Below are 12161 nucleotides of genomic sequence, written 5' to 3' on the forward strand. Positions count from 1 at the left end.
GTAAACCGCTGGTCTTTTCACCTGCGATTTTACCTGCAGATTTTTCCAAATCCGCGCGAAAAAAATCCGCAGCTCCTAAAACTACGTGTGCACGCAGCCTAAGGCCTCGACGCTCGTCCACACTTATGTTTTTCGCGCACGTTGACTTTTCATTCGAGTCGCTTAAATCCGTGAGTCCGCGAACAAACAGCGATCGGATGTTTAACGGGAAGGAGAAACTTGGAATTTTATTTATTTTAGTTATTTTTTTTTCATTTTTTAGCATAGGGGACAAACAAACGCCACACTGACGGTAAAAAAAAGAAGAAACGGACAATAATTTATGAGATTGGGATCTAGCATAGTGATGGGGGAAACGGCTGTCTTGTTTTTTTTTTTCTGGCATGAAAAATAAAAAAAATAAATAAAAAGGAAAATTAAACCAGGCGGAAAAAACATAAAGCTAAATGGCCGTCGGCCACCATAAAATAAAAGCGGCTGTATTAAAGTGCAATGTGGCTGCATCCGTCGGGTACACGGTCTATTTCTAAACTAGATGTAGATCTATGACGTAACTCGATGAAGGCCGTCTATAGCGGAAACGCATTGTATCTTAATAAAGCCGTTTTTTATTTTTTGTCTCTTTTATCTATGCGTTTCCTCATGAATGGCGTGCCATACATACGTCTTTGACGTGTTTTTACGTTCGTATTTTCAGTGGGGTTTTTATTTCTTGCGTTTTTCACAATGAATGGGTGAAAAAAAAAAACTCTTTAAAAACGAAGCAAAAAAAAATCGTCATGCTGCGTCTTGGCGAAAAACAATGCGTGCGTAAGATTTCAGAGATCCCATTGATGACGGCGGTACTGTAAAATGAACAAACCCCCCGCTCAGGCCCATAATCTGGCGATGGAAAAATAGTGGGCTTCCATGTTGGGACAGGTTTAAACTTGTGTATTTTACCGTCCATATTAACGGACCGAAATGCCGTGACCGACCGGGAGCACTAGAGCCGACACTGCTGGAACGGCGCCTGCACAGGAGGAGAGTGTGTGTCTTTATGTTGTTGAGGCCGAGCGTGGGGTATGAGTAGTAGACAACTTCTTTAACAGGATTTTTCAAATCTGAAGTGTTCATGTACGTGGTACAAACTCTGAAACGCATCAACATATCGCCGTGATTCTCAGAATGTTTCTTAGTGACACATTGTACTTTATGCTATTGGTACATTTAGGTTGCTTTGTTTTGCATTTCTTTTATGAAAATATCTGAAATATCATGAAAAAATTAGAAAAATGAGCAGTTTTCAAACGTTGCTTATATCCCGAAACCAGGTAGTCATGGCACACAGTATAATTAATGACTAACATTTCCCATGTGTCTACATTATGTCGGCATCATTTTTCAAGCGTCCTTTTATTTGGTTAGGATGTTAAAAAGGTTAAAATTGTGGAGCAATTTTAATTTCTTTTTTTCAAGGAAGTTTATAAATGCATTTTTTTTGGTGAATCTATTAGCCATTGTACAGGAGGAGGAGGTGAGCTGTGACATCACCTATTGTGAATGGTGGATCCTGTGTTATCTACTGTATATAGAGGTGTTATCAGTCATTATACAGGAGGAGGAGGTAAGCTGTGACAATACCTACTGTGAATGGTGGATCCTGTGTTATCTACTGTAGATAGAGGTGTTATCAGTCATTATACAGGAGGAGGAGGTGAGCTGTGACGTCACCTTCTGTGATTCGTGGATCCTGTGTATTAATCCTGTGTATTAGCTATGTATAGAGTTATCATTCATTGTAATCCTGCCACTGATGATAATGAGACTGCTGGAAACTCTTCCTTAAAAGACAGGAGGTATAGCCCCAATCACCAGTGTGAATAAAGCAAGATTATTACCGTAATTAAGTTTTGTTGTTTTTTTTTTGTTTGTTTTTTAAGATCAAGATTTGAAAAAAATGGCAAAACATAAATAGATGTAACACATAAACCTGATTTCTCATTTTCTGATGATTAAATAAGGCTGAAATAGGAAGGACTAATGTGCAGAGCAGCGACACCCTACAGGGAAATGGACCAACATTAGCTGTTTTTGTTTCTCTGGTGGATGATGGGCTCTCGCATGGAGGAGAGAAACACAAGCACAGTGGTGTTCTACATATTGACTCCCATGTCTCCATCATGGATAACAAAGGCTTTCTAGAATCAGGTTTTAGGTTGTAATCATTAAATGAGGTCGAACACGCCGAGTCCGGCTGGTAAGTGGGTCGCGTATATTGTCATAGAATCAATGATACAAAGCTGGTGTGACCGTATATTTACCGAGTGGCAACAATGGAAAGAAACAAGTTTTTCGTTCTTGTAATTCCGATAATTGAATAATCGTAACAACCCTTTCACGAAATGAAATTTTCCTAATTATTATTGTGGTTGATTATTCCATAACAGTGTGGCGCGGTTTCCTGTTATGTGTTTGGGCTCCATACAAAAAACATCCAGTTCTTTGATGAAGATGAGTCAGATCTTTATTTTTCTTGATGAAAGACACAAAGAGAGTTTGTTGCAAAACTTTTTGATGTCTTTTTTTTTCCCCCTTTCAGGTTGGCTTATTCGGCCGTCTCATGGAAATTACGACGTCGCTTTTAAACTTCGAAATGTACGGAAGGAGATCGTGTCCGACATGAAGGCGGCGAACATAAGGGCGTTCCTGCGGTAAGGATGAGAGAAAATAAGTCGATCTTGCGCAAAAAAAAACAACGAATTTTTATTTCTGAAACCGACTTCATCATCTTTTAGAGATTTCACCAAAATTCCTCATTTGGCCGGGACAGAACAGAACCTTGTATTAGCCCAAAAAATCCAGGCTCAGTGGAGAGACTTTGGATTGGATAAAGCCGAGCTGGTTCCCTACGACGTCCTGCTGTCCTACCCCAATAAAACCAGGCCTAACTATATCTCCATTATCGATGAACACGGCACGGAGGTGAGATGCAGATTCTATTTTTTTTTACATTTTTGCGATTTCTGGTCCAAAGCTTGTGATACTTTTTTATTTAAAAGGTTTATTACCGCTACTGAAAGCGATCCATTATCCAAAGTACAGAGGATAACGTACTGATCGCCTTGGGTCTGACCCCCGGAACCCTCAAGGATCTCATGCCCCATCTGAATGGAGTGGAGATGCGCATGCCCGACCTCCACTCCATTTATTGCTTATGGGGCTAGACGAGTAGAAAGAATCTTTATGGGTTTTTATTCTAAAACTTTGCCTTTTTTTAATTTAACAATCCACAAAATCTTGAATTTTCATAGTTTTAACACATGGAACCAGAGTGGTCACAGTAGCTTGATACCTGCTATGCTTTGCCGTGTAGACTGTGACAGCAGAATGGGCAGTGTCACCTCGTTCAAGAGTGATGTCATCAGAATCCTCTCATTATCATTAACCCCTTTCCGACATGACATACTGTGGCATGTCATATGTCTGGTCCCGTTTTTTGATGAGGGCTCAGGAACTGATCCCGGATCTTTGCCGGCAGACGATGGTGTTATTATTCAGCCATCATCTACCAGGTGAGCAAAGCTCTTCCTACTGTTTTCAAAATATTAGTTGCCGCTGTCAAAATGTGACAGCGGCATTTTTTGGGTGCAGGGGTCGCGCTGTTCTAACTGCCGATCAGTACCCCCAGTCACATGATCGCGGGGCGCTGATGGGTGGCTGTAATAGCTTATGGTCTGGTCAAGACCTCCATGCCTGTCATCATAGTACTCTAGTGAACGCCAGCCTGTGGCTCGCGTTCATGGGAGACCATTATTTTTCTCCACACAGCAGTACTGTAGTATTATTTTGTATAGGACAAGCAATCAGGTGATTACAAGTCCCCTAAGGCAGGGTTCCCAAACTCCAGTCCTCAAGGCCCAGCAACAGGTCATGAATTCAGGATTTCCTAAGTAATGCCCAGGTGATGCAAGGTGATCCTGAAAACATGACCTGTTGGTGGGCCTTGAGGACTTGAGTTGGGGAACTCTGCCCTAAGGGGACCATAAAGTCTTTTTTTCCACCAACCAGTGCATCACATGATAAAATGAATGACGTCATTCAAAAGTTCAACTCATCCCGCAAAAAATCAAGCCCTCGTATGGCCCTTGGAAGAGGGGGAGGAAAAACGAAAGTGTAAAAAAAACAACAGAAAATTGTCATGTCGGGAAGAGGTTATAAACCTTATTGGTATGGTCCCAACTGGGACTCACAATCTGAATTCCCTATCAGGATGGCTTTAAGTGTGGGAGGAAACCATAAAACTCGGAGGAAATTCATACAAGTTCGGGGAGAACGTAAAATTTTGCAGTAATCATACTGTCCACTAGTGCCATTTCACTAAGATGACACCTTGTTTGCTGTAGAACACTTGGCAGCTTTGCTGTGTAGACTGAGACAGAATAAGCAGCGTTCTCATCATGAAAGTGATGTCGGCAGAGTCATTATCATTAGAGTGGGCAAACTGAAGCCGGGAATCCTAGAGCAAAAGTATTTATGAACTAGTGAAGTCTGACTGGTAGGGAACAAATCTGATCACCAGAATGGGGAAGGCCCCATTCCTCCAGTATTGGTTAAGCATATGAGGTCATCCTATATTAACCCCTTAGGATCTGAATTTATTCAACGATCTTGATCTTTGTAAATCAGGTATAACCTAAACCGTTCATTTCATTTTCAGATATTCAATACTTCCTTGTCAGAGCCACCGCCAGAAGGATATGAGAACTTCACGGATATCGTCCCACCATATAATGCTTTTTCTGCTAAGGGAGAACCTGAGGTAAATGGGACCAGGCCTGAGACATCATGTAGGGTAGTGAGTGTCCTTCCATTTGCAGCCTACATTTAGGCAATTATATGGTTCTTGGGGGTTTCTAAGGAAAGAATGGGACTTATATGAATTTTACGTGGGGGAGAGGACAATGATGGGATGTGGGGGAGTGGACAATGATGGGATGTGAGGGAGTGGACAATGATGGGATGTGGGGGAGTGCACAATGATGGGATGTGGGGGAGAGGACAATGATGGGATGTGGGGGAGAGGACAATGATGGGATGTGGGGGAGAGGACAATGATGGGATGTGGGGGAGAGGACAATGATGGGATGTGGGGGAGAGGACAATGATGGGATGTGGGGGAGAGGACAATGATGGGATGTGGGGGAGAGGACAATGATGGGATGTGGGGGAGAGGACAATGATGGGATGCGGGGGAGAGGACGATGGGATGTGGGGGAGAGGACAATGATGGGATGTGGGGGAGAGGACAATGATGGGATGTGGGGGAGAGGACAATGATGGGATGTGGTGGAGAGATCAATGATGGGTTGTGGGGGAGAGGACAATGATGGGATGGGGGAGAGAACAATGATGGGATGTGGTGGAGAGATCAATGATGGGATGTGGGGGAGAGGACAATGATGGGATGTGATGGAGAGGACAATGATGGGATGTACATAATATCTTATGAAGATTCTACCACTTCCATGGAAAGAAGCAACCATGATAAAGTAAAGTTTAAGTCAATCCTTTTAGAACCAACCCTTTAAAGGATACTACTCATCTTCTTTCTTGGCCATAAACTGTTCAGCAACAATGGACACACTGCTTTTACAAGTTGGTCCTCAGTGGTGATGAGCGAACGCGCTCGGATAAGGTTTTATCCAACCATGCTCAGGTGCTAACCGAGTGCCTTCGGCGTGCTCGAATACTATGTTAGAGACCCCACGTCTGCATGTCTCGCGGCTGTTAGACAATCCCTCCATGTGTTGTTGCTGTCGAACAGCCACGAAACATGCAGCTGCAGGGACTTGAACATGTTTTTCGAGCACGACGAAGTCACTCGGTTAGCACCCAAGCATGGCGGATAACACCTTATCCCAACATGTTCGCTCATCACTAGTCCTCACTAATGATCCCATAGAACTCTGCATTATCCCACATTTATAAGGCAGTTTTTGGGGTAAACTATGGGTTTGCTTCATTATTGTATTTTGAAATTTACCTTTTATTAATTCTAATTCTCTAGTTTACTGCTCATTGCTTAGGTTACCTGACACCATTGCAGTCTATCAGAGCTTGCCGGTTTCCTATGAAAGATCTTTGCTCTGAAGCTTGCAAGCGCTGTTCTGACATGATGGCTTTAGAGTCCCCGATCCTCTGATGCTACAGAGGCGATGGTGCCTCTTCTTAAAGCATGGAACAGTGCACCGTTTGGACCATCGGCAAAACTATGTCGCTGGTCCATACTGTCAAACTTCAAGAGCACACAGCTCCCAGGAAGTTAGGAGGCAGGGAAGCGACATGCTCCTGAGCAGAGAAGATGGGAACAACCCATTACATGGAAGACCCAAGACCTCCAATCTTGACTCAAATGTCGGAGCTCGAAATATTCTATAGTATAATGATCCGTTACTGGACCTTTATCAGCCACCATCGCTGAGTTTGTTTCCTTTTCTGGCAGGGAGATCTGGTCTACGTGAATTACGCCCGAACAGAGGACTTTTTTTTCCTTGTGCGAAACATGAGTATCAATTGTACGGGAAAAATTGTCATCGCTCGATACGGGAAAATCTTCAGAGGGAATAAGGTAAGAGCTTGGGGATTTTTTTTTTATTAGATATTTTAAAATATTCCTTCACATTGATGTCTTAATTTGATTTCTCTTCCTTTCCGTAATGTCGACTGTTTGAAATGATCTAGGATCATATTGATTTAAGCCTGGTGCTACAAGCCGTCAAGGCCAGGAGGTGCATAGGTCTGGGTATGGGTATGTGCACACCACGTCTTTTCCAGGTGAGCGAACCCATTGAGTTTTTCAAGAGGAAGATGCTTCAGAAAACGCTGGCTTTTTTTTCCTGAGACCTCTAAAAAAATTCTGACAAAATGCTCAAAAACACGCATGGGGGGGGGGGGTTCTTTTTGAGCCTTACCATTAAATTAAATTGCATTGTATAGAGTGTATTCAGAGTGGAAGATGCCAGAAGAAGGGACTGGTCGCTTTTTTTACCCGCTTATCTCTGGAAACCTGCAGTGGGTAAAGGAAGTTCAAAAGATTGAACATATGCACAGCGAGGGGCTTTTACATTGAAATGTATGATCATTCTTTTTGGCGCTAAGTTAGCACCTTTCAGAGGGGTTTTGGAGCAGAACCGCATGAACAGGACGTTGTGTGCACATATCTTAAGGAAAAGGCAGGGGTGGACATATAGCCAGTGCAGCGGCGCTTGCAGGGCGGCTAATACTAGAGGCAATCTGTCCTGTGGGGCTGCAGGAGTCCATTCTCTGCTTCCTGCCTTGCACTTTCTCAGTGACACAGGCATGGATGGCTGGATGACTTCAGCACGCTACACTCCTGAGTCATTTAGAAACTTGACAGCACGAAGAAAGAGGTAGCGATGCCTTGGGAGAACGGACGGAGAGGTGAATGTTTTTTTTTTTTTTTTCCAATGCACTAGGGAGAGGACAATGATGGGATGTGGGGGAGAGGACAATGATGGAATGTGGGAGAGAGGACAATGATGAGATGTGGCGGAGAGGACAATGACTGGGGATGTGGCGGAGAGGACAATGACTGGGGATGTGGCGGAGAGGACAATGACTGGGGATGTGGCGGAGAGGACAATGACTGGGGATGTGGCGGAGAGGACAATGACTGGGGATGTGGCGGAGAGGACAATGACGGCATGTGGCGGAAAAGGACAATGATGGGGGATGTGTGGGAGAGGACAATGACGGGGGGACGTGGGGAAGAGGAAAATGACGGGGGATGTGGGGGAGAGGGCAATGACGGGGGATGTGGGGGAGAGGGCAATGATGGGATGTGGGGGAGAGGACAATGATGGGATGTGGGGGAGAGGACAATGATGGGATGTGGGGGAGAGGACAATGATGGGATGTGGGGGAGAGGACAATGATGGGGGATGTAGAGAAGAGGAAAATAATGGGGGATGTGGGGAAGAGGGCAATGATGGGATGTGGGGGAGATGACAATGTTGGGATGTGGGGGGAGAGCACAATGATGGGATTTGGAGGAGAGGACAATGCCGGGGTATGTGGTGGAGCGGACAATGATGGCATGTGGGGGAGAGCACAATAATGGGAGATGTGGGGGAAAGGACAATGATGGGGAATATGGGAAGAGGACAATATTGGGATGTGGGGGAGAAGACCATGATGGGATGTGGGGGAGAGGACCATGATGGGATGTGGGGGAGAGAGGATAATGTTGTGATGTGGGGAGAGGATAATGATGGGATGTGGGGAGAGGACAATGATGGGGGATGTGGGGGAGAAGACAATGATGGGATGTGGGGGAGAGGACTATGATGGGATGTGGGGGAGAGGACAATGACTGGGGATGTGGGGAGAGGACAAATAAAGAGGGATGTGGTTTGGAATGGGAGTAAGGGGCACTTACAATGGACTTATGAATATGGGTAGAGGATGTTGGATATGGATGTAAAATGAATTGAGAGGTGGAAGAGGATGCTAAGCCCCTGATAGCATCCTCCCCCATCCCACAATTCATTATGATACTACCTGGGACTTCAAATGTATTGGGAATTGGGAGAGGAGGCGATAAGATTTGCATAGGACACTTTGTAATGAATTGAAAGGTGGGAGAAGAGGCTTGGGGACATGTAATAAGTTTGGAAGTGGTGGAGGATGCTCAGCACCTGATAGAGTCTTCTCCCATCCCCAAATTCATTATGATGCTATCAAGGAGTTATAATGACTAGGGGGGCACAGGACAGGGACTAAGGCTATGTGCACATGTTCAGGATTTTCAGTAGAAAATTCTGCTGCGTACCCTAATGTGTTGGCAGGAAGAATGCTGAATAACATACATTTTTTGCCATACTTTTGTTGCATATTTTCCCCACTCATTATTGTGCATGAAATACGCTGCAAGAACTGACATTATGCAGATTTGAATCTGCTGCAAATCTGCAAGGAAAAAATAAGCAGCGTGTGCATGAGACTTCAGGGATCTCATTCACCTTTCCTATACTGTAAAACCTTATTTCTTGTAACAAAAGAATAGTGTGTGCACATAGCCTTAAAGTTAATTAGCGTTACAAAGACAGAATAATCTATATTTATTGGGTGACGGAGACTATAGTTAATGGTATAGTTATATTTTGATTGACTGGCTAATGGCATATTAATGGTGGGGTACATATTTGTGCTCAGGGGTGCAGGGGAGACACATGTACAGTGGGGAAAATAAGTATTTGATACACTGACAATTTTGCAGGATTTCCCACCTACAGAGAAAGACAGAATCTAAAAATAAAAGTCAGAAAATCACATTGTATGATTTTTTGAAATGATTAAATTGCATTTTATTGCATGATATAAGTATTTGATACAATAGAAAAACAGAACTTCATATTTGGTACAGAAACCTTCAGAGGTCAGACGTTTCCTGTGGTTCTTGACCAAGTTTGCACACACTGCAGCTGGGATTTTGGTCCCCCTCCTCCATACAGATCTTCTCCAGATCTTTCAGGTTTCGGGGCTGTCGCTGGGGAACATTGAGCATCAGCTCCCTGTAAAGATTTTCTATTGGGTTCAGGTCTTGAGACTGGCTAGGTTATTCCAGGACCTTGAAATGCTTCTTACGGAGCTACTTCATCGTTGCCCTGGCTGGGTGTTACAGTTCATTGTCATGCTGGAAGAACCAGCCATAACCCATCTTCAAAATCTTGCGATGCATGACTCCATCTATCCTCCCTTCAATACGGTGCAGTCATCCTGTTCGCTTCACAGAAAAGCACCCTCAAAATATATTTCCCCCACCATGCTTTATGGTTGGGACATTGTTCTTGGGGTTGTACTCATCCTTCTTCTTTCTCCAAACACAGCGGGTGGAGTAGACATTAAAAAGTTATTTTCATCTGACCACGTGACATTCTCCCATGCCTCCTCTGGATCATCCAAATGGTCATTGGCAAACTTTGAACAGGCCTGGACATTTGCTAGCATGAGCAGGGGGACCTTGTATGTCCTGCTGGATTTTAATCCATGACGGCGTAGTGTGTTACTAATAGTAATGTTTGGGACTGTTGTCCCAGCTCTCTTCAGGACATTGATCAGGTACTCCCATTCAGTTCTGAGCTTATTCCTGACCTTTCTCAGAATCATCCTTACCCCACCAGGCGAGATCTTGCATGGAGTCCCAGACTGAAGAAGATTAACAGTCACCTTGTGTTTCTTCCATTTTCTAATAATTGTGCCAACAGTTGATGCCTACTTGCCAAGCTACTAGCCTATTTTCCTGTAGCCCATCCCTGCCTTGTGCAGGTCTAAAATTTGGTTGCTGGTTTCCTTAGACAGCTCTTTGGTCTTGGCCATGGTGGAGTGGTTGGAGTGTGATTTGAATATGTGGACAGGTGTCTTATATACAGGTAACAAGTTCAAACAGGTGCAATTAATACTGGTAATGAGTGCAGAGTAGGAGGGCTTCTTAAAGACACAGAATTCTCGCTGGTTGGTAGGTAATCAAGTACTTTATTCATGCAATAAAATGCAATTTAATTATGTAGAAATCATACAATGTGATTTTCTGGTTTTTATTTTTAGATTCTGTCTCTCACAGTTGAAGTGTTCCTACATTAAGAATTACAGACCTCTCCATTCTTTGTTGGTGGGAAAACGTGCAAAATAAGCAGCGTATCAAATACTTATTTTCTACACTGTATGTATACAATATACGTGACCTTATTATTTTCAGGGCTGCGGTGATCGTGACAAGACGAGTCGTAGCTGCTCTGACATGAGGGTCAGAGCAGATGGAGAAGAAGCAGCAGAAAACGACTGTAATCAGACGAGACGTCAGCGGTAAGTGCCGGGATGTAGATATTATTCTGTATCTGCACTGTGTGACGTGGAGTGATAATGTTGTTGTTAGGAATCTGGGTTCTATGCTGCCTATGCAGGAATCCAGATTCTCACATTTGTCTCCAGAGGCTAAGTCCTTCGTCCCTTCTTCTGAGCATGCTCATGGGATGAGCTCCCATTGGAGTTCAGGAGTCAGGTGCTCAGGTCCTGCTCCTGATTCCATTGGTTATGCTCAGGGCTCTGGGGATTTCCAGCAGGTCCCGTACGCTATAAAAAGTGCGCATGGCCGCTACGCCATGCTCTAGTATTCTCATACTTGCTGCTGTATGTTTGATGACGGATGCTTGGACTGGTGACTGACTCATTAAATATCCCCCTCCTTGGTTATTACGAATGTGTGAGTGATTGGGTCAGCCGGTAGCAGCGCTAGCGCCAGCGCGCTCAAGCCTCATCCATTGCAGCAGCTAAAGCGTCCTGCATTGCGCCTGCATTTCTGGCAGTGCCTTGCCAGCGGCTCTATACTTGCCGCGCTGCAATTGCAGCACAGTGTGTGTTCGCGGTTGCAACGCCTCTGCACCAGACGTCTAATGGTAGGTCTAGACGGAGTCAGTCCCATCAGTCTTGGCGACTCCTGTGACCTTATACCGTGCCTGTGTCGCTGAGCTTCTGTGAATTTCTAACAGACTCAGCGTTTGTATTTGTGTTCATGCTTGCAGCTCTGTGTGTGAAACAGTCTGCTTTTGCAACATGTTTATGCTTGCAGCTCTGTGTGTGCAACAGAGCTTGCTCTTGTGCACTAGGTGCAGTCAACCTAGTGCACTTACCGCCTTAGTGCTCTGCCTCTCTCAGCAGCGGTTTTGTCACCTACTGCACGGTGGACCCCGGGCGGCGAACACGCTTTATTTATATTTTTATTTAGCGTGTTCCGCCGTCCTTAACAGTTATCTGTAAAATCCCTTATTCTACATTCTCACATTTGTGTGAAATGTCCGTGTGCTGCCAGATTTTTTTTATTGGATGGCACACGGGCTCCTAGAGTTTTGTAAATCCATTCACACTTACATGAAAATCACGGCTTTGAACATGAAATCCATGAGCATCAGAGAATGTTCTGTTCTGATCCGATTTTGAGTATCAGAATAGGACATGCTCAATGCGTCTGTAAAAGCGGGCAGCACACCAACACTGCACACGAATACAGGAATGTAGCCTTATTTATAGCACAGACTCTTAGTATATTGTGTACTCACTTATTATGTATAGCATAGTCCCTTAGTATATAGTGTACTCACTTA

The 12161-nt window shown here is 44.2% G+C and overlaps 1 protein-coding gene across 4 annotated transcripts in view; it reads left to right on the plus strand.

Moving 5' to 3' along the window:
* LOC141084515 (N-acetylated-alpha-linked acidic dipeptidase 2-like) overlaps positions 1–12161 on the plus strand; it is a 98126-nt gene that overhangs the window by 1163 nt on the left and 84802 nt on the right. For 3 of the 4 annotated variants that reach the window (XM_073569270.1, XM_073569273.1, XM_073569272.1), the window contains exons 2-5: positions 2582–2693; positions 2778–2964; positions 4700–4801; positions 6485–6610. In XM_073569270.1, coding sequence (XP_073425371.1) covers positions 2582–2693; positions 2778–2964; positions 4700–4801; positions 6485–6610 — 527 coding nt within the window. The remainder of the gene's footprint in view (positions 1–2581; positions 2694–2777; positions 2965–4699; positions 4802–6484; positions 6611–12161) is intronic. The other variant, XM_073569271.1, reaches the window with a different exon arrangement.

The sequence above is a fragment of the Dendrobates tinctorius genome, unplaced genomic scaffold (assembly GCF_039654945.1).
Source record: "Dendrobates tinctorius isolate UK_male_01 unplaced genomic scaffold, ASM3965494v1 ptg000023l, whole genome shotgun sequence".
Classification (NCBI taxonomy): Eukaryota; Metazoa; Chordata; class Amphibia; order Anura; family Dendrobatidae; genus Dendrobates; species Dendrobates tinctorius.